Below are 17,543 nucleotides of genomic sequence, written 5' to 3'. Positions count from 1 at the left end.
TAAGTAGGTCCCAAGTGGTTCTGATGACCCAGGTCTGTCTCGCTGCATCCTTCGTCCGCGGTGAGGGTCAGGGCTTTGAGTCCGCACTCCGGCTCCCGGCCCAGGCTGCAGTCGGGCCTCTGCTGCCCCCCATGCAGTGCCTCTCCCTTCGCTTTCTCACAGACAAGCGTGCCTTCTTCATCATCTGCACCTCCGAGCTCGGCCCACCCCAGATCTACGAGCTGGTGGCCCTGACGTCCTCAGACAAGAACACGTGAGAATGGGTTCCAGGGTCCCTCATGACTGCTGTCCCTTAGAGACCGGGACAGTGTGTGTGAGGACAGAGGCGAGAGCAGGCCCCAGAGCAGTCGGGGGCAGGCAGTGGGCAGGGCAGTTGGAGACAGACGGACTTGGAGAAGCTTGTAGGACCCTCCCTGCCTGTGGGCCGTGGAAGGGCGAGGGAGTTCCCACAGCCTCCCCGCCACTTTGCTCTCCTTCCCTGCCTCTGGCCCCAGCCCCTTCCCGCTGGGGTTTGCTCCCTTCCCAGTCGGGTGTTCTAAAGTCACATCTTCCATGTTTGCCCCCCATCCCCCCTGAGGCAGCTGGAGGTGGCACCCAGGAGAGACAGGTTGAGTCAGGCAGTGTCTCAGCTCCGGGTTTTCATGTGTAAACGGGGGTATTGAGTTTTCTTGAGAGAGAGCAGATATAGGACACGCAGCACGGAGTATACCAGAGGCTGGTGTTCAGTCATTGGAGCTGAAGTAATAGAGCTGCACAGCGGCAGCCAGAGGCCCGTGTGGGTCCCTGGGGAGGGTGTGGAAAGGCCTCCAGGCTCTGGGCAGGGTTTCAGGTGAGATAGTGTGCGCCTGGCTTGTGTTCCCTCACCGTGCTCTCTGCTCCTGTGGGGCTGCAGGTGGATGGAACTCCTGGAAGAGGCCGTGCGGAACGCCACCCGGCACCCAGGAGCCGCCCCGGCACCCGTCCTGCCGCCGCCGCCCGGCCCTCCGGGGTCCGCCCACCAGAGCCCCCGGTCCAGCGGGTACTTAGCCCTCAGGCCCCTGCTCACCCGCTCCACACCCTCGTTTCCTGCTGATCTCCAGCCTTCACTGGGGGTGGGCAGCCGCACAGACAGGGCCGTTCCCACCCTCTGCCTTCCCTCCTGTCTGCTCCCCGCAGCCCCCGGCGGTGTGGAGGCTGCGCCTTACGCGGGCGGGAGGTAGAACGGGGAGCAGGAGAGGCCTGGCCGGCACCCCCCCTCCTCTCCGGGCTGCCAGTCAGACAGCAGGTGCTGAAACCGAGCACCTTCCTTCCTGATCCTGCGCCCTCATTGCCCGTTCCCGCTCTGGAGGCCAGGCTGGAATTTCGTGACCTCAGACTCCTGAGGGGCGGGGAGCCAGCATTCCGCAGGTGACCTGCCCCTTTCCTCCCACAGAGAGCTGGACGACTCGGAAGTGTTTCAGAGGGAGCCAGAGCCAGAGGCGCTCCCTGGAGGTAAGTGCCCTGGGTGGTCTTTGTGGGAGACAGCCTCGGCCCATTTTTTAGAGGCCCGGGCAGGAAGGTGGTCCCGGCAGGAAGGTGGGCAGGAAGGGGGTCCGGGTGGGGCGGGGATGGGAGGGATCCGCAGGCGTGAGGTTTGGATAAGAACAGTGGGAGGAAGAAGAGCCGGACGAGGAAGGGAAACAGACTTAAGGGAGTGTAGACTCGCTCACCTGAACGGATTGTGGCCCTGGCTCACGGCGATAGGTGCTTAGCGGTGGGGGAAGAGAGGGGTAGTTGGGGGTCCAGGACCAGGGGTTACTGGTGGAGAATGAGATGCAGGCAGAAGCTGTGTATCAGGGAGTGCATTGTGCAGGGGTCATCGGGGAGTTGAGTTCAAAAGACAATTACTGGAATGAAATTGCAGAGGCAAGAGGGCCCCAAACGATTCTCATTGCTGGTCTGAATGTGAATTAGTTTAGGGTCTTGAGCTTAGAGAGGACTCTCCCTGGGTAGGCAACCTGGCTGTGTCCCTCATCTGATCTTTCTGCTTAAAATGCTTTTCCTCCTAACTTCCTCGCCTCCTTCAAGTCTTACCTTTGCGACAGTATGCCGCCTTCGACCCTCTGGTTAGCACGGTAGCCAGCACTCCTGATGCTCCATACCCGGCTCTTGTTTTTGTTCTTTCCTATAGCACCTCTCACCTTCTGATTTATTTCGGTGATTTGCTTATTTTATTATTTCTCTGTGTCCCTGCACTTGAATTTAAGCTCCACGGGGCAGCGATCTTTATTTACTGACGTATGCCAGAAGCCGGGCCAGTGCAGCCATAATAGGTGCTCAGGACACACTGTAAAATGAACCACCCAGTGTTCCCAGCCCCTTAAACCCAAAGCTGGGCCTGACATCAACCCCCAGTGCCTCCCTTTTCCCTGCCTCACGCTGACCTTCCGCCACCACAGGTACGGGGCCCCCTCAGAGGGCCAAAGGGAAGCACTCGGGCCTGCTGGAGGACCTCACGCATGAGGGCAGCATAGAGGACCAGGAGCTGGGTGCCCTGCCCCACCCTCCCGCATCCCTGGATGGAGAGAACAGAGGCGGCAGGACCAGAGACCCCATCGTCCTGCCCCTCCCAGGCCCCATGTTCATGGAAGGCCTCGCCGATGCTGCCCTAGAAGATGGTGAGTGCCTCTTGGACCCTGCCGTCGGCCCCCAGCCCCCAGCAGCTTGGCCAGAGTGAACTGGCAGCTGTCTGCGCCCTCCCCCGGCCTGGAGATGCTCCCTGGTTGTGCTGAGGCGGGTGATGCCGAGACACAGTTGTCATCCCCATTCCCCAGCCCCGCTGGCTGGCCGAGCCCTCCATCTGCACCGGTGACTGAGGGGCAGGCTCACCAGGTGGTGGGAGGGAGTCAGCCACCTGCCGCCTCCGCGCTCCCCTGCTGGCTGGTCCCGTGCAGGGAAGCCACGGCCCTGTTTCCCTCCAGTGGAGATCCTGCGGCACCTGATCCTGCGGGGCCGGCTGCCGAGTCACCCCAGGGAGCCGCCGGCTGCCGGGGAGCCCGAGGATGACCTGACGCCCACACCGTCCGCCGTCGGCATCACCTCTCACCCCTGGGACCCGGGCTCCCCCGGACGCGCCGCCCCGGGGGGGGCCGGGGAGAGCACCCCGCTCCCGGGGCCGGCGGGCGGCCAGCCCGAGCCGGGGGCCGCGCTCTGCTCTCCGGAGCACCTGCCTCCGCGGGCACGGAGCTCTGGGCTCTGGGAGCCTCCGGAGCTGGGCAGGGGCCCCGAGGAAGAGGCTTCGGGCACGGAGGCGGCAGGAAGTTACAAAGTCGTGAGGAAAGGTAACAAAGATGGGGGCCCACGGGGAGACAAACGCGGCTTTTGCTAGGGTACAGGCGAGTCTTCAAAGGCTGCTCCCTTCCCGCCTCGTTCCGGAGCCGCGTGTGCAGGGCTCGCCCGGGCCCCAGGGGACCGGGACGTGTTGGTAGCGTGCAGAGGGCAAAGGCTTAGGGGTCGGACAGCCAAGGGCCAAGCCCAGCTCCATCACTTCATGCCTGTGTGACGTTAGAGAAACGCTGAACTCCTTCTGTAATGGGAGGGTATTGCCTAGTTCCTGGCACCGAGCAGCCGTCAGTAAAAGTCTCTGCCGTGTCCCTCACTCGTCTGCCAGTCCTAAGGGAAGGAGTGGCTCTTTCAGAGCCTCAGGCCTGCGGAGACAAGGACTCCTTCTTGCGGCCAGTCCCTCCCGATGGCAGAGATGACGGACTGGCAGCATGGGATGGAGATGCAGCTGGACTAGAGGCTGAGCTGAGAGGGGCCGGAGGACGAGCCTGGGAAGATGCTCGGAGAGGAAGGGGTGTGGGGAGTGAAGGCGGTGGCAGGAGGGCACCCAGCTGTGACGGGGGGACGGCTTTAAGACAAGCACAGCTGAGCCTGGCCAGGACGGTGCTCAGGACGGGTTGGGCCAGAGCAGTGAGCCCAGGCGGGAGTCAGGCAGGGGAGGGGTCAGCCGGAGAGGGAAGCTGGTGGAGGGAGCCGCAGGCAGGGTGCTCCTGAGGAGTGGGAGGGGATTCCTCCCTCTCCGGGGGCATTTATCACTCATCTGCTTCAGGCCGCCCTCTCTGCTGGGTTTCTGGGAACTGACCTTCCTTCTCTCCCCTTCGGTGAATGGTGGGAAAGTTCTCTGCAGCTCCCTGGGGTAGAGTCACGTGTGAGCTTGTGTTCACTGTGTTCTTCCCTTTTTCTTTCTCTCCACCCCCTCCTTCCTCCTCTCCTTCCCTTCCCTTCCCTTCCCTCTCGTTTCTGCTCTCCCTGTGGTGGCGGTGGCGGCGGTGGCGGTGGCGGTGGCGGTGCAGCTGAGGTGGCAGGCAGTAAGGCTGTCCCTGCACTGCCAGCGGGTGGCCAGGCAGAGGCTGAGTCGCCCGAAGTGGAAGGCGGAGCAAAGGCTACGGGTAACGAACCCTCCTGGGAGCCAGACAGGCCAGCGCCGGGTGTGGGGCCCAGAGGGCAGACCCGGCCCGGGCATTAGAGCCTGCCTGTGGCCAGACAGGGCAGGCCTGTGCCACCCCCTTTCAGAGCAGAGGGCAGGCAGCTGGTGCTGTCACCAGTGGGCGAAGCCCGGCCCGGTGCCGTGTCAGCCTGAGAGCTGGCAGTGAGCCACTCGCCCACACAGCCGCCACTCTGTCGCGGTGGAGCAGGCTTCCGTGCCTCCACGGTTCCTTGGCGTTCGCCTACGCCTGCTGCCCGGTCAGGGACCCTCTGCGTCTTTCTCCAGCTGTCAGACCCCCTAGGATGCATGGAGGCGTCTCCAGGACTGTGAAGTAGATGGCCGAGGGGCAGGGGCCGGGAAGCTACTGCCCGTGGCTTTTCACAAGTTTCTAAAACCAGCCGCCACCACTTACCCTTCCTTCTAGGAATGGGAGCCCCTCCCCACTTCCCCAGTGAAACACACAACCCTGCCACCTCCTTAACTGTCAGCACCGAGTGGCCCCCTGGCGTGGGACACGCTAAGCAGCGGCCATCTACAATAGCAGGCTCGGGGGAGCGCTCGGGCGTGCAGTGGGCAGCAGGAGGCGGGTGCGCGGAGCTCGCCCCGGCACGGCGCCCTGGCCCAGCAGGCAGCGGGGAGCGCCGAGGGAGAGGGGGGCTTCCGCCGGCTCTGCACTTGCCTCCTAATCTCCCTCTCTCGCCATGGGCACAGGGAACTGTTTTTATGTCAGCATGCCAGCAGGACCCCTGGACTCCAGCACCGACCCCTCCGGGGCACGCACGGACCTCGCTCAGCCCGACGGCCTCCCTGCCTGGCTGACGGAGCCGCAGCCGCAGCCGCGGGGGGGCAGCGGAGAGCCGCGGCGCCCCAGCCTGGCCCTCAGGGACATGGGCATCATCTTCCAGACCATCGAGCAGCTCACCCTCAAGCTCCACAGGCTCAAGGTGAGGGCGGCGGAAGGCGGGAGCGTGGACGGGAGGCGGGAGCTCGGGCGGGAGGTCAGGCTCCCGAGGGGCCGTGGGCTCCCCGCCCGCCCAGGCCCTCAGCCGGCCTCTGAGCGCCCCTCCCGCCCCAGGACATGGAGCTGGCCTACCGGGAGCTGCTCCGCTCGCTCGGCGGCGAGTCCTCCGGCGGCACCACGCCCGTGGGCAGTCTCCACGCAGACGCGGCTCGATGGGCAGACTGCTCCCTGTCGCCTCCCCTGAAGGACCCCCCGGCCTCCGACTCCGGGGACAGCCACGAGCCGGGGCCCTGCCCGGACGACAGTGAGTGAAGCGGAGGGAGCGCCGCTGGCGAGGAGAAGAGGGGTCTGGGGGTCTCCTTGCCCCCCGAGTACGGATAATCCCCACCCTCCCCACTCCTTCCGGGCAGAACCTGAGGGGCTCACCTCCGGCCAGTGCTCAGTCCCCCTGCTCCCCACAGGCACCAGCAGCCCCCGGGAGCACAGCACGGCAGACGCGGCCTCAGCCCCAGGACCGTGACCACCGTCCTCGCACCCACTCCCCGCGGGGCTGGCCCAGCGGGCCCGGCGGGACACCCAGGCACGCGTGGCAGGCAGAGGCAGCTCAGGAGCCGCACCGAGGGAGCCGCATGCTGCTTGGGAGCCAGCTTCACTGTCTTGCTCATCCTCACCCGAGGATATTTTCCATTGATTTTTTTTTTAAGAGGGAGGGGGAGAGAGGCATCGAGTGGTTGCCTCTCACAGGCACCCTGACCAGAGGCTGGGGATCAAACCTGCAACCCGGTGACCGGGAATCGAACACTAACCACTGAGCATACTGGCCAGGACCAGTTTCGGGGTCTTTCCCCTCCCTCAGGCCACCGGTCCCGGGTCTCCTGTGCATGCTGACTGCGTCTTTAAGGCCCCCTTGTCCCACGTGCGCAGGTCCCTCAGGCATGCGCGTGGACGGGAAGGCTTCTGTGTAAACGCACTTTCTTCCCCCTCCCCCAGGGCCCAAGGCTGGGGGTGCCTCCGCCTCTCCATCACCTGGTTTCCTATAAATATGTATGTATTGTATGTGCATCTTGGCTGTTGTAAATAACCTGGACCTTCCTGTTCCTGGAGTGCTGGAGGCAGCCGCCGCCACTGCTGCCGAGGGAAGAGGCTCCGTGCGCCTCCCAGGTCTCGCCCAGCTCCAGGGTCGGGGCCTGAAGGTTGAGCCAGTCCCCTGTGGGCCCACCGAGCGCGGGAGCCCGGCCTCTGCGGCTCAGGGCCGAGCTACACCCTCCCCACTGGACTCCCCACCCTTCCCCACAGCAAACCAGTGTGTCAGGTACGGAGCTGAGCTGGGTGGGCCCAGAGGAGGGGGTTCAGATGCTGGAGGCCCTCCGTTCACCAGGACCATCCCAGGAGCCCCTGCAACGCTGGCCCCCCACCACATCCACGGCACTCCCCCACCGACTCGCAGAATATACACACTGTGCTAGGTGTATATATACATATATAAATATATATATAATATATAAAATACAGATATGGAAATGACTGTTCTGTTGTTAAAATAATGTATACTCTTTTATTTTCTTCCTTTCATGATTAAGATTTTTTTTTTTAAGAAAAGTTAAATATTCTTCAACTGTAGTGGTGTGTGTGTGATTCTTGTTAAACTGCTGTGATAAAAGTTTCTCCTCCTGCAGCTGGAAAGAGGGACAGAAGGAGGAAGTCCCCCCCACATCCGACATCCAGACCCAGCTCCCGCCATGTTCTCCCCCAAGCTCCAGTGCGTGCTCACTGCAGTGCAGCTGGGCAAACTAAGCGACACAGCCCCATGGCCAAGACACAGACACACTCCACCCTCTTAAACACACACACGCCCATACAGGAGGGTCCTACCTCAGACCTGAGCTGCCCTCAGGGAGCGGTGGGGTGTCTCAGCCTGCACCCCCTGCAGGCTCTGCACCCCCAGCCAGCGACGGCCAACAGCCACACCCTCACTGTCTGCCTTCGCCGCTGGACTTGGAGACAAACCCTCTCTCAGCCCTCGCCTTCCCCTCCTAAGCCTGTTGTGATTCCAGGTGCTGACCTCCGGTCGGGAGCCTATGGTCTGGTTGGGCATAGACTCGGTGCACAGGTCATCGGTGATGAAGTGCGGGAACGAGCCTGGGGGCTGGAGATGCTTCGCAGAAGCTTTACTTCGGAGCAGCGGTTCTCAACCTGTGCGTCGCGACCCCTTTGGGGGCCGAAGACCCTTTCACAGGGGTGGCCTAAGACATCCTGCATATCAGATATCTACATTACGATTCATAACAGCAGCAAAATGACAGTTATAAAGGAGCAACGAAAACAATTTTATGGTTGGGGGTCACCGTGAGGAACTGTGTCAAAGGGTCGCAGCACTGGAAAGGTTGAGAACCACTGCTTCGGAGGGATTCAGGCGGGAATGACGGGCGCAGCGGAGGTGGCTTCCTCGCCAAGCGCCTGTGATCGCTCGTGTTGGGGATCTAATGGCCGGTTCCCTGCAGCTCGGCCAGCGGCCCCGAGGCCGGAGGCCTGGACAGCCACTGAGCCTCACGAGAGAGTTCTCGGCAGGGAGGGCACATCTCTGTCGAGGCGACAGCGTGCAGGGACTGGCCAGGTTACCTGCCCAGGGGGGGAGGAGGGACACTCTCCTGGAAGCTCCCGTGACGTGGCTGCCGGCTCCCGGGAGCCAGCCCTGTGCGCGCCCCGCCTGCTCAGTGGGCCCGCCCAGGGAGCCACGCTGATGGGCCCCAGCTCTCCCGACGCCGCTGGCCCCTCGCCATTTGGATGCAGGATTTCAGACATGGAGGTGCATGTGCTCTAGGAAACGGGAGAGCAAGGCCCGGCAAAGGGCAGCGGTCCCGCCAGTTCTGGCCGTCACATGAACAGAGTCCGAATGTCCCGGGTAGTTCCAGAATAAAGCTTTAAACAACGTCAAGGGGGGAAGTACAGCAGCAGCCTTGGTGCCTGATCTGAGATCTCACTCGGGGAGCTCAGTCCACACCCGGACAGGAGGTGCTCCGGTGGCCGCTAGGTGGCCGACGCCATGGACTCCTCCTCCCTGTGCTTGGCCTTGCTGATGGGGTCCCTCGGCAGCATCAGGTCCTGAATCATGATGTACATGGGGTTTTGCGGGGAGAAGTTGTTTTTCTGGGGGAGGAAGAGGGAGGCCGCCGGCTGGCAAAGGGGATGGAGACGCGTTTTCTGGGAGGAAAACCTTCCTGGGCCAGGACGGGCGAGGGGCTGCGGGGCTGCTAACCTTGCAGCGAGTCCGAGTCGGACGGAGGGCGTGCGTGGTGAGAGGACCCAGAAACCACAGGCGGCACAGGGGACTCACCGCCAGGTTCAGCCGGAGCAGCCCCGTGGGGCCCTTGGGGGCGCTCCTGGAGGCCTTGGAGGACTGCGGCTGGGCCTGGTACCGCACCACGCCGAGGAAGCCCTCCAGCCCCACCTCCGTGATGCGGTTTCCTGGCGGGAGGAGCGACAGGTGCCTCTGACATCTCCGCCCCTCAGGGGCAGCCCCCTCCACGCCAGTTCCCAGCTCACCCGCCAGACGGCTCCTCTCCCCAGCCCGCCACTGCTCAGACGCCCCCTCTGGCTCCCTCTGCCTTTCTCTCCCCCCCCCCCGCCCCCGCCCCCACCTCTCCCTCCTTCCCTTCAAACTGCCCCGCCCGGGACCTGACTTCCTCTCACTCAAATGTCCCTCCAGCCGGGGGAGAACCAGGCTCTGCTCTGTGGGGTCAGGGTGGGGGCAGCCGTAGGGCAGCGTGGGCCCCCAGCAGCCCTGAGAGGAGGGCAGGGCCGGGCGCACGCACGGATGAGGTTGAGGTGCAGGAGGACCTTGTTCCCAGGCATGAACACTTTCCCGTCTCGGTGTTCCACGGGCTCCAGCAGGGGGTTCACCATCTCTGTAGCCTCGATGATCAGCTGCTGGGGTAATTGGAGAGGTTAGTCACCAGGCCACTCACTCACTCATTCATTCATTCATTCATTCATCCGACACGCATGTTCTGAGGGCTGGCTATGGTCCAGGCAGCGTTAGGTGCCGGGGACACGAAAGTGAAGATGCACCTCAAGAGGCACCTGGGCGTGGGGGCAGGAGGGGAGATGGCGGTGTGTGTGGCCAGGGGCAGAGGCCAGCTCCGGGTCCTGCAGGAGCTCCAGCCCCGGCTCCCAGGGAGGCGGCCTGGGAGCTGAAGTCTGAACGGTGCCCAGCAGGTACCAGATAAAGGTGAGAGGCAGAGAGGGCAGGGCAGGGCAGGGCACACGGGTTTTCCCCGTCTCCTAAGGGCTAGCGCTCCGAGGGCAATAATGGAGGGCCGGTGGGGAGAGGATGAGGAGAAAGCACCTCATTTCCTGGTGAGAGACAGCAGCCTGGACAAGACGGACAGCGGAGTGGGAGGCAGCCTCACCCCCTCTACCTGACCGTCCCCTTTGTGAGGTCTTGTCTCGGAAGCCAGAGAGAACCCCTAAAGGGAAGGCCGCCTGGTGGACAGAGCCTCAGAGAGGAGGGCTGGGGGCTGGCAGGTGGGAGCTCATCGGCAACAGTCCAGGAAGCAAGGAGCAGACTGGTCCCAGCGGGGAGGGGAAGGGAGGCCCCAGGGCAAAGGAGAGGGTCTGGAGGAGCCTCACACACAGTGGGGGGGTGGGGGGCAATGACTCTGAGATGCCCCGTTCCCAGGGCAGCTGTGCCAGCCAACGGTGGAGGTGGTGATGGTTACATCAGTGGCCTTTTGGGGAGCAAACTGACTGGAGACGGGGTCAAATGTGTGAGCTCCTAATAAGCAAGGAAAAAGAAGGGGAGGGGGTTCCGAAACCGGTGTGGCTCAGTAGATAGAGCGTCGGCCTGCGGACTGAGGGGTCCCGGGTTTGATTCCGGTCGGGGGCATGTACCTTGGTTGCGGGTGCATACCCTGGTGGGGGGGTGTGCGGGAGGCAGCTGATCGATGTTTCTCTCTCATCGATGTTTCTGACTCTATAACTCTCTCTCTCCCTCTCTGTAAAAAATCAATAAAATATATATTTAAAGAAAAAAAGAAGAAAGGGAGGGGGGCTCCTCAAGCCTGAAGGGAGGGCATCCTGGTCTCCCCCAGCAAGCCCAGGCTGGGGTGGGGTGTCCCGTGGAAGCGGCCGCGGCCACAGCACAGGGCATTCAGGGGGGCTCCTGGGACGTGTCCTATCCACACACACACGCCCCCCGCCTCCTCCGAGCCCACCTCGGACTCCAGGAGGAAGCTGCGCTTCTCTTTGCTCCCCGTCTTGGTGCCTTTCCCCTTGGTCGGCTTCTGCTGCTCGGGGATGGTCACCTCTGGGGCGGGAAGAGGGTCAGAGTGTGCCGTGCAGCCCTCCGTTACCACCCGGATCCCCCCAGAGAGGGGCTGGGCCAGGAAGGCCACCCCTCCCACCGGGTTTGGGTGCCACAGAAACAGAGCCGAGGGGGCCCTCTTCTCAGGGCAAGGCCAGGGGTCTGCCCAGGGAACCGGGGCGCAGGGGTCAGGACGTGGGGCGAGGCGGGGCTTCCCACGCCACCTCCCAGGGGCAGCGGACTGGCCAGGAGGGCACCCCGAAGGCCGGCCCAGCCCTCCCGCACCCCGCCGCTGCGGGGGCCAGCACGCACTCCCTTTGCTTGTCTTGGGGGCCTCTTCCTTCTTGAGGTTTCCTGGGATGGGGGACTGTCCGGACCCCGACTTCTCCTCCTTCTTCACCACTTCCTGGAAGGACGGAGGACAACAGAGGGAAGTCCTCCCTCCCTCCCCCGGGGCGGGGAGCGGCTGGGGGAGGCCTGTGCCTTGAAGGCCCCCTTCCCTCCCGCTCCACCTGCCCCCACCGCGCAGCTCCCCTTCCTCTGGCTCCCTCCAGACTCCCTCCAGACGGCCGAGGCCCACCTACCACTGCCTTCTCCTTTTTCTTGAACAGGCCCTTCGGGGCCTTCGCTGCCATCATCTTGTCCGCCTTGTCCATCTGCGCCACGCTGCTGACGCCCATCAGCTGCATCTTCTCCCGCTCTGCTTTGGACTCCCCATGCCGAGAAGAGGAAGGCTGTGCTCACAAAGGGGAGGGGATGCAGGCAGGCGCCGGTGGCCTTCCCCGGCGGGGGGAGGGGGAGCCTGTGCCCGGGGGGGGGGGGGTGGTGGGGGGGCCCGGGGGGGGTCCGACAGGCAGCACCCCAACCCCCGCTGCCTGCCTGCGCTAGCACAGCGCCTCTGGACTCCTGGGGAGGCGGTGCCAGCCAACGGTGGAGGTGGTGATGGTTACATCAGTGGCCTTTTGGCTGTGGGGAGAAATGGCCGAGGGCCCGGGGGAGGGGGGGGGCCTCAGACCCTCATTGCTGCCATGTTTCACATGCATTTAATCCTCTCAGCAACCCTGGGAGTGACCTGCCAAGGTCACAAGGGATTTTGGGTGCTAGCAGTCTCAAACGACTCCTTTCTCCAACATCCTCACCCGAGGATGTGTTTTTATTGATTTTTAGAGAGAGGAAGGGAGCGAGAGAAACATCCATCAGTTCCCTACTGCACCCACCATGACCGGGAATTGAACCCATGACCTTTGGGTGTGCGGGAAGATGCTCCAACCAAGGGAGCCACCCTGGCCAGGGCTACTCCTTTCTCTTAACCAATACGTCCTGCCCACGGAGGGATTCCGCAGGGACAGCCCACATGTGTGGGGGGCCAGCGCAGAAGCTGGGCAGGGCACAGTCAGGACGGAAGACGGACGGGGTCAGGGCCGGCGAGCTGAGAGACAGCGGGGCTGGGGTGCAGCTCACCGACCGCAGGCGCTCCTGGGTGCCCTTCTCCAGCAGGAGGCGCCGGCGCTCCACCACCTCGGTGTGTGTCAGCTCGAAGGGCTGCAGGACCTGGGCCCAGGCTCAGCTGTCAGAGCCCGAGAGCCCACCCACTCACCCAGGAGCCCACCCACTCACCCAGGAGGCCACCCACTCACCCAGGGGGCCACCCACTCACCCAGGAGGCCACCCACTCACCCAGGAGGCCACCCACTCATCCAGCCCGCAGCCCGCCCACCTCGGCCAGCTTCAGGGCGCCTTTGTCCTGGATGCGGTTGTGGGCCAGGGACAGCCACAGCAGGGAGCGGTTCAGCCGCAGGCCCTGGGGGGCGGGGAGGGGTGTGACCATCGGGCCGGAGGGCTCCGGGCTCAGCGGGTCCCCCCCCCCCACCCCGTCTCCCTCCCGGCACGCACGTCGGCGATGTAGCCGGCGCCCTCGTCCCCGATGTGGTTGAAGCCCAGGTTGAGGGAGACCAGGGTGCGGTTGCAGGTGTGCAGCGTGGACAGCGCCTGGCCCAGCAGCCGCGCGCCCTCGTCGTCGATGTTGTTGTTCCGCAGGGACAGGTGCGTGATCCTGGGCGGAGGAGCGGGGCTGGGCGCGCACCGGCTCTCAGGGAACTCGGGGGCACGGGGAGGGGCACGGGTCTGAAGTCCGGGGGGGCAGGCATGGAGGGTGCCTGAGGGGGCGCAGGGGGGCAGGGAAGGGCGGGACCAGGAGGGTTTGGCGCGGGGGCAGGCGGGCGGGACGGGGACTCACGTGCTGTCCAGCCCCATGAGCTTGTGGTAGGACTGCTCCGGCAGCGGGTTGGCCTCCAGGGACACCTTCCTGAGGGCGGAGTCGGTCTGAGCACCAGGGGGCGCCCCTGAGGCCCGGGGGAGGAAGGGACGAAGAGGAAGTGGGGGGCTCTGAGGAGCAGCTTGGAAACAGAGTTAAAGGACGGATCCCAATTTCAGAAACTACAGGAGAATTAAATTGTATTTAATCCTCCAGACTGAAAACCCAGACGTGTGGCCACGGGGAAGGGTAGCTCCCCAGAATTATTTTTTAAAAATATATTTTATTGGTTTTTTACAGAGAGGAAGAGAGAGGGAGAGAGAATTAGAAACATCGATGAGAGAAAGACATCGATTAGCTGCCTCTTGCACACCCTCCACCGAGGATATGCTCGCAACCAAGGTACATGCCTTTGGCCAGAATTGAACCTGGGACCCTTCAGTCCACAGGCCGACGCTCTATCCACTGAGCCAAACCGGTTTCGGCCCTCCCCACAATTATTGATCTGTGGTGAGGTGGCCTCTAGAACGGCCCCGAGGGCCCCTCTTCCCAGTGCCGCTATGCCCCTGTGGAATCAATGCCCTTCCCGGGAGGGCGGCCGGGCCTGGTGGCTCACACCTGACGGATGGGATGTGGCAGAAGGGAGGGGAGGTCACGTCCAGGGTCAGCTTCCAGGGCTGCCACCCCGAGCGCTCTCTGGGCCGCGGAGCTGCCCGGGGGTGAGGGCACTCAGCCCGCCCAGGAGCTGAGCCTGTCGGCAGCCACACGCGTGAGCCTGGGAGCGGGCACTCCAGCCCCAGGGGAGCTGCCAGCAGCCCCGGCCTCCCTCACTCACACCGCCTCCATTTACTCCACGGACACTGCGAGAAGCTTGTTGCTTTGCGCCACTAAATGCAGAGGTGATTTGTTCTGAATTTGTAGCCTACCAATAAATAACAAATATGGCTGAAACCTGTTTGGCTCAGTGGATAAAGCATCGGCCTGTGGACTGAAAGGTCCCGGGTTCGATTCCAGTCAAGGGCATGTACCTTGGTTGGGGGCACATCCCCAGTAAGGGGTGTGCAAGAGGCAGCTGATCAAGGTTTCTAACTCTCTATCCCTCTCTATTAAAAAAAAAAATCAATAAAATATATTTTTTAAAAATAAATAAATAATACCCTGTTTCCCCAAAAATAAGACAGTGTCTTATATTAATTTTTTCTCCCAAAGTTGCGCTAGGTCTTATTTTCAGGGGATGTCTTATTTTCGGGGAAACACGGTATGCATCCTGTCCACAGGCAGCGGCTTCTCCGACAGTGCTGCGAGGACAGAGGACTTCTCCCCGGTCACAACGCAAATGAATGGCCAGAAGCGTCTCTATTTAAAAACTGTCTCCCGTGGGGTAGCATTACCTCTCTGCTCCCCCTCCCTCCCCCTCCCCCTCCCCCTCAGGAACCACTCTTTCACCCCCTGAGCACAGCGCCAGGCCCCAGGTGGAGCAAACCCTCGGGGAAGCGCGGTGGGAGGACCGATGGCGGCAGGCGAGGGCCGAGGCCTCAGAGGGCAGCTCTGCAGGCGCTGGCAGAGGCAGGAAGAGGGCTCTGCAGCCGCACTGTCTCCCCAGGGGTGCCAGCCCCGGCCCCTGGGAAAGGGGACCTGCCGCGGCCCTCCCCCCCCAACTGCCCCCTCTGACCTGAGTGTGGGTGAGCAGAGAGACAGCAGGGCGATGAACGTGGCCAGGGTCTTATCCGTCAGCCCCACCTTCCAAAAGCTGTGGGTGGAGGCGAGAAGGCAGCTGGAGCATCCTGCTTCCCACCCCCTCCTCCCTGCCACCCCTCCTCCTCCCCCACCTCCCCAGGATCCTCCCTGTCTCTTCCCTTCCTTCCTCTGAGCCCCCCCAAACTCCCTCCCCCCCGCCCCCCCCTTCCCTCACTTGATGGCCTGCAGCTGGTTGAGGGCGGGCAGGCACTTGGAGAAGATGCCCAGGATCCTCTCCTCCACCTTCCAGCCTAGGAGGGGAGGGAGGGCGGGGCCTCAGGCCCGGGCGGGCTGGTGGGGGGCCGGGAGGGAGGGGGGGAGGGGGCAGGGCGGCAGGAGGGGAGGGGGCAGGGCGGGGATGGTGGGGGGCCGGGAGGGAGGGGGGAGGGGGCAGGGCGGGAAGAGAGGAGGGGGCAGGGCGGGACTGGTGAGGGGCCGGGAAGGAGGGGGGAGGGGGCAGGGCGGGAAGAGGGGAGGGGGCAGGGCGGGACTGGTGAGGGGCCGGGAGGGAGGGGGGAGGGGGCAGGGCGGGAAGAGGGGAGGGGGCAGGGCGGGACTGGTGGGGGGCCGGGAGGGAGGGGGGAGGGGCCGGGAGGGAGGGGGAGGGCGCCCACCGCGGATGTAGATTTCCTTCACGGTCTTGTCCTCGGGCTCCAGTTCCACCTGGATGGTGGGCCGGAAGAACACGTACTTGCTCTCCAGGCTGTTGAGGCTGCAGGAGCCTGAGGGCCGCTGGTCATCTGGGGGGAAGAGGCGAGGAGCCGGGGGAGGGGGGGGGGGTTGGAAGATGCTGGCCGGGGCCCTGAGGCCCCCCACCACTTACCCCCCCTGCCCTGCCCCCCGCCCCCCGCCATGCAGCCCCCGGTGCAGTGGGAGGCTGGGGTGGATGAGGTGGCCCCGGCGGGCACCCAGCTCCAGTCACTCACCCACCGGCTTCTCCGACACCGAGGAGGAGGGGACAAAGGTGGGGTGCGGGCGGGGCCGGGCGACCACTTTGGGGAAGTCCGCGTAGCCCAGGCGGGTGCAGAGCTCGGCGAAGTCGGTCTCCAGGGACCCGGTGCACTGGTACTCCTCTGCGGGCGGCGGACAGGGGGCAGCGCGGGGGGCTCGGCCTCGGGGGCGGGGGAGGCCCCCTCTGCGGCGGACGGTCTTACAGACCCACCGAAACCGGTTTGGCTCAGTGGGTAGAGCGTCAGTCTGTAGACTGAGGGGTCCCAGGTTCGATTTCAGTCAAGGGCATGTACCTTGGTTGTGGGCACATCCTCACTGGCAAGCTGATCGATGTTTCTCTCTCATCGGTGTTTCTTTTCTTTTTAAAAAAATATATTTTATTGACTTTTTACAGAGAGGAAGAGAGAGGGATAGAGAGTCAGAAACAGCGATGAGAGAGAATCATCAATCAGCTGCCTCTTGCACACCTCTTACCGGGGATGTGCCCGCAACCAAGGTACATGCCCTTGACCAGAATCAAACCTGGGACCCCTCAGTCCGCAGGCCGACGCTCTATCCACTGAGCCAAACTGGTTTCGGCTCATCGGTGTTTCTAACTCTCTATCTCTCTACCTTCCTCTCTGTAAAAAAAGTCAATAAAATATAAAAAAATAAAAAAGAAGCCTTCCAATAAACTCCCCTTTGTGGATCATTAACTTGGGTTGGGGTTCTATCACTTGCAACACACAGAGCCACACTCCCACCTAGACTTTTCGTGGTTTTTTTGTTTTGTTTTTATCGCAGAGAACGTAAATTCCATGCATGCGGGACTCTGCCCGTCTTTCTCTCCGTGTTGCTCTGGCTGAAGAGCAGGCACCTTCTCGTAGTCCATCCCCCCACCCCCTCCCATCCTTCCCTGGTCCTTCTTTTCTCACGCATCCCATCACAGCTTATTGTCTTTGTCAGCACCGCAGAGTGTGGGCTCCTTAAGGTCAGTTCCGTTCACACATCTGCCAAGCTGACATTCAAGAACTGTGATGTGAGTCAAACTGGGATCCACATTCCAGGACGGAGCGGCGAGCGGGGCACACAGTGGGTGTGCAGTGCATGCTTGCTGAGTGAACCAATGAGTTTGCAGTCTACAAAGCAGGTCTCCACCTCCATAGGCAGGGCACGCATGGCACATCTCCATTCCACAGGGAAGCGCCGTGCCCGAGGCCACACGCTTCATGCCGGTGACCACTTACCACACTCCCGCACGTGCCAGGAGCCGGCACCTTCACACGCTGGAGGTCAGCGGGTGGAGTCCTTTCCCTACAGCACTTCTCTGCACCAGAAGTCCTATTATTTCTTCCCGGATCGCCTGTCTGCCCCGCCCAGCTCTCCAGCTCGGTGCCGGGCACCACAGCGCACCCTCCGGCCTGGCCGGCCGATCGGAGCCGCACAGCCTCGGGCCCGGTCCCCCAGCCCCGCCGCCAGCAGCCTACCGGGGTTTTTGGGCTCCTCCTCGCCCACCGGCAGCAGCACTGTCGTCGTGGGCTTCTCCTTGGCCGCGCGATCCCCCTTCTTGGTCACTGTGCCCGACGACTTCTGGATCCCGGAACGCGTGGGCCTGGGGGAGGCGCCCTGCGTGCCCGACTCGACAGACATGCCAGACCCTGGGGACCCTCCCGCGGCGAGGAAGCGGGCGAGCGGTGACTCTGCAGGCGATCGGCCGGCTCAGGGGTCTCTGCTCCGCGCCCACCAGCCCGGCAGCGGCGCGGCTTCCGCGTCCCTCTCCATGGCAACCACAACGACGCCGGCGGGGCGGCCGCCCGCGGGAAGGGGCACCCGCAGTGCGCGCTGCGCGTGGCCACCAGAGGGCGCTGCTGGGAGGGGCGGGTGGAGGGGGGCCAGGAGGCGGGGGAGAAGG

General features: G+C 63.5%; 2 protein-coding genes across 9 annotated transcripts in view; one reads left to right on the top strand and one right to left on the bottom strand.

Annotated features, from left to right (window-relative positions):
• Positions 1-7,028, top strand: part of ARHGEF11 (Rho guanine nucleotide exchange factor 11) — a 79,363-nt gene extending 72,335 nt beyond the window's left edge. For 6 of the 7 annotated variants that reach the window (XM_084865753.1, XM_084865751.1, XM_084865750.1 and 3 more), the window contains 9 exons: positions 163-253; positions 893-1,018; positions 1,412-1,470; positions 2,418-2,636; positions 2,940-3,299; positions 4,314-4,409; positions 5,159-5,391; positions 5,523-5,712; positions 5,870-7,028. In XM_084865753.1, the coding sequence (XP_084721879.1) occupies positions 163-253; positions 893-1,018; positions 1,412-1,470; positions 2,418-2,636; positions 2,940-3,299; positions 4,314-4,409; positions 5,159-5,391; positions 5,523-5,712; positions 5,870-5,928 (1,433 nt within the window). In that variant the 3' untranslated portion in view covers positions 5,929-7,028. The remainder of the gene's footprint in view (positions 1-162; positions 254-892; positions 1,019-1,411; positions 1,471-2,417; positions 2,637-2,939; positions 3,300-4,313; positions 4,410-5,158; positions 5,392-5,522; positions 5,713-5,869) is intronic. The other variant, XM_084865752.1, reaches the window with a different exon arrangement.
• Positions 6,250-17,431, bottom strand: LRRC71 (leucine rich repeat containing 71). Of its 2 annotated transcripts, none has more exons than XM_084865755.1 (15): positions 17,119-17,431; positions 15,628-15,774; positions 15,316-15,441; positions 14,877-14,952; positions 14,637-14,714; positions 12,947-13,015; positions 12,604-12,763; positions 12,428-12,511; positions 12,172-12,261; positions 11,295-11,444; positions 11,023-11,116; positions 10,622-10,713; positions 9,221-9,335; positions 8,743-8,873; positions 6,250-8,555 (listed from the first exon to the last, which is right to left on the bottom strand). In XM_084865755.1, the coding sequence occupies exons 1-15, from the start codon at positions 17,279-17,281 to the stop codon at positions 8,436-8,438; spliced, it is 1,695 nt and encodes a 564-aa protein (XP_084721881.1). In that variant the 5' UTR covers positions 17,282-17,431; the 3' UTR covers positions 6,250-8,435. The 2 variants fall into 2 exon arrangements, with proteins under 2 accessions (XP_084721881.1, XP_084721882.1); XM_084865756.1 differs by having other exon boundaries at positions 9,221-9,332.
• Positions 17,432-17,543: the final 112 nt, after the last annotated feature.

The sequence above is a fragment of the Pipistrellus hanaki genome (assembly GCF_964339955.1).
Source record: "Pipistrellus hanaki genome assembly, chromosome: 18".
In the NCBI taxonomy this organism is placed as follows: Eukaryota; Metazoa; Chordata; class Mammalia; order Chiroptera; family Vespertilionidae; genus Pipistrellus; species Pipistrellus hanaki.
Note: the sequence above shows the minus strand (reverse complement) of the source record. Positions and strands in the feature narration are given on the sequence as shown.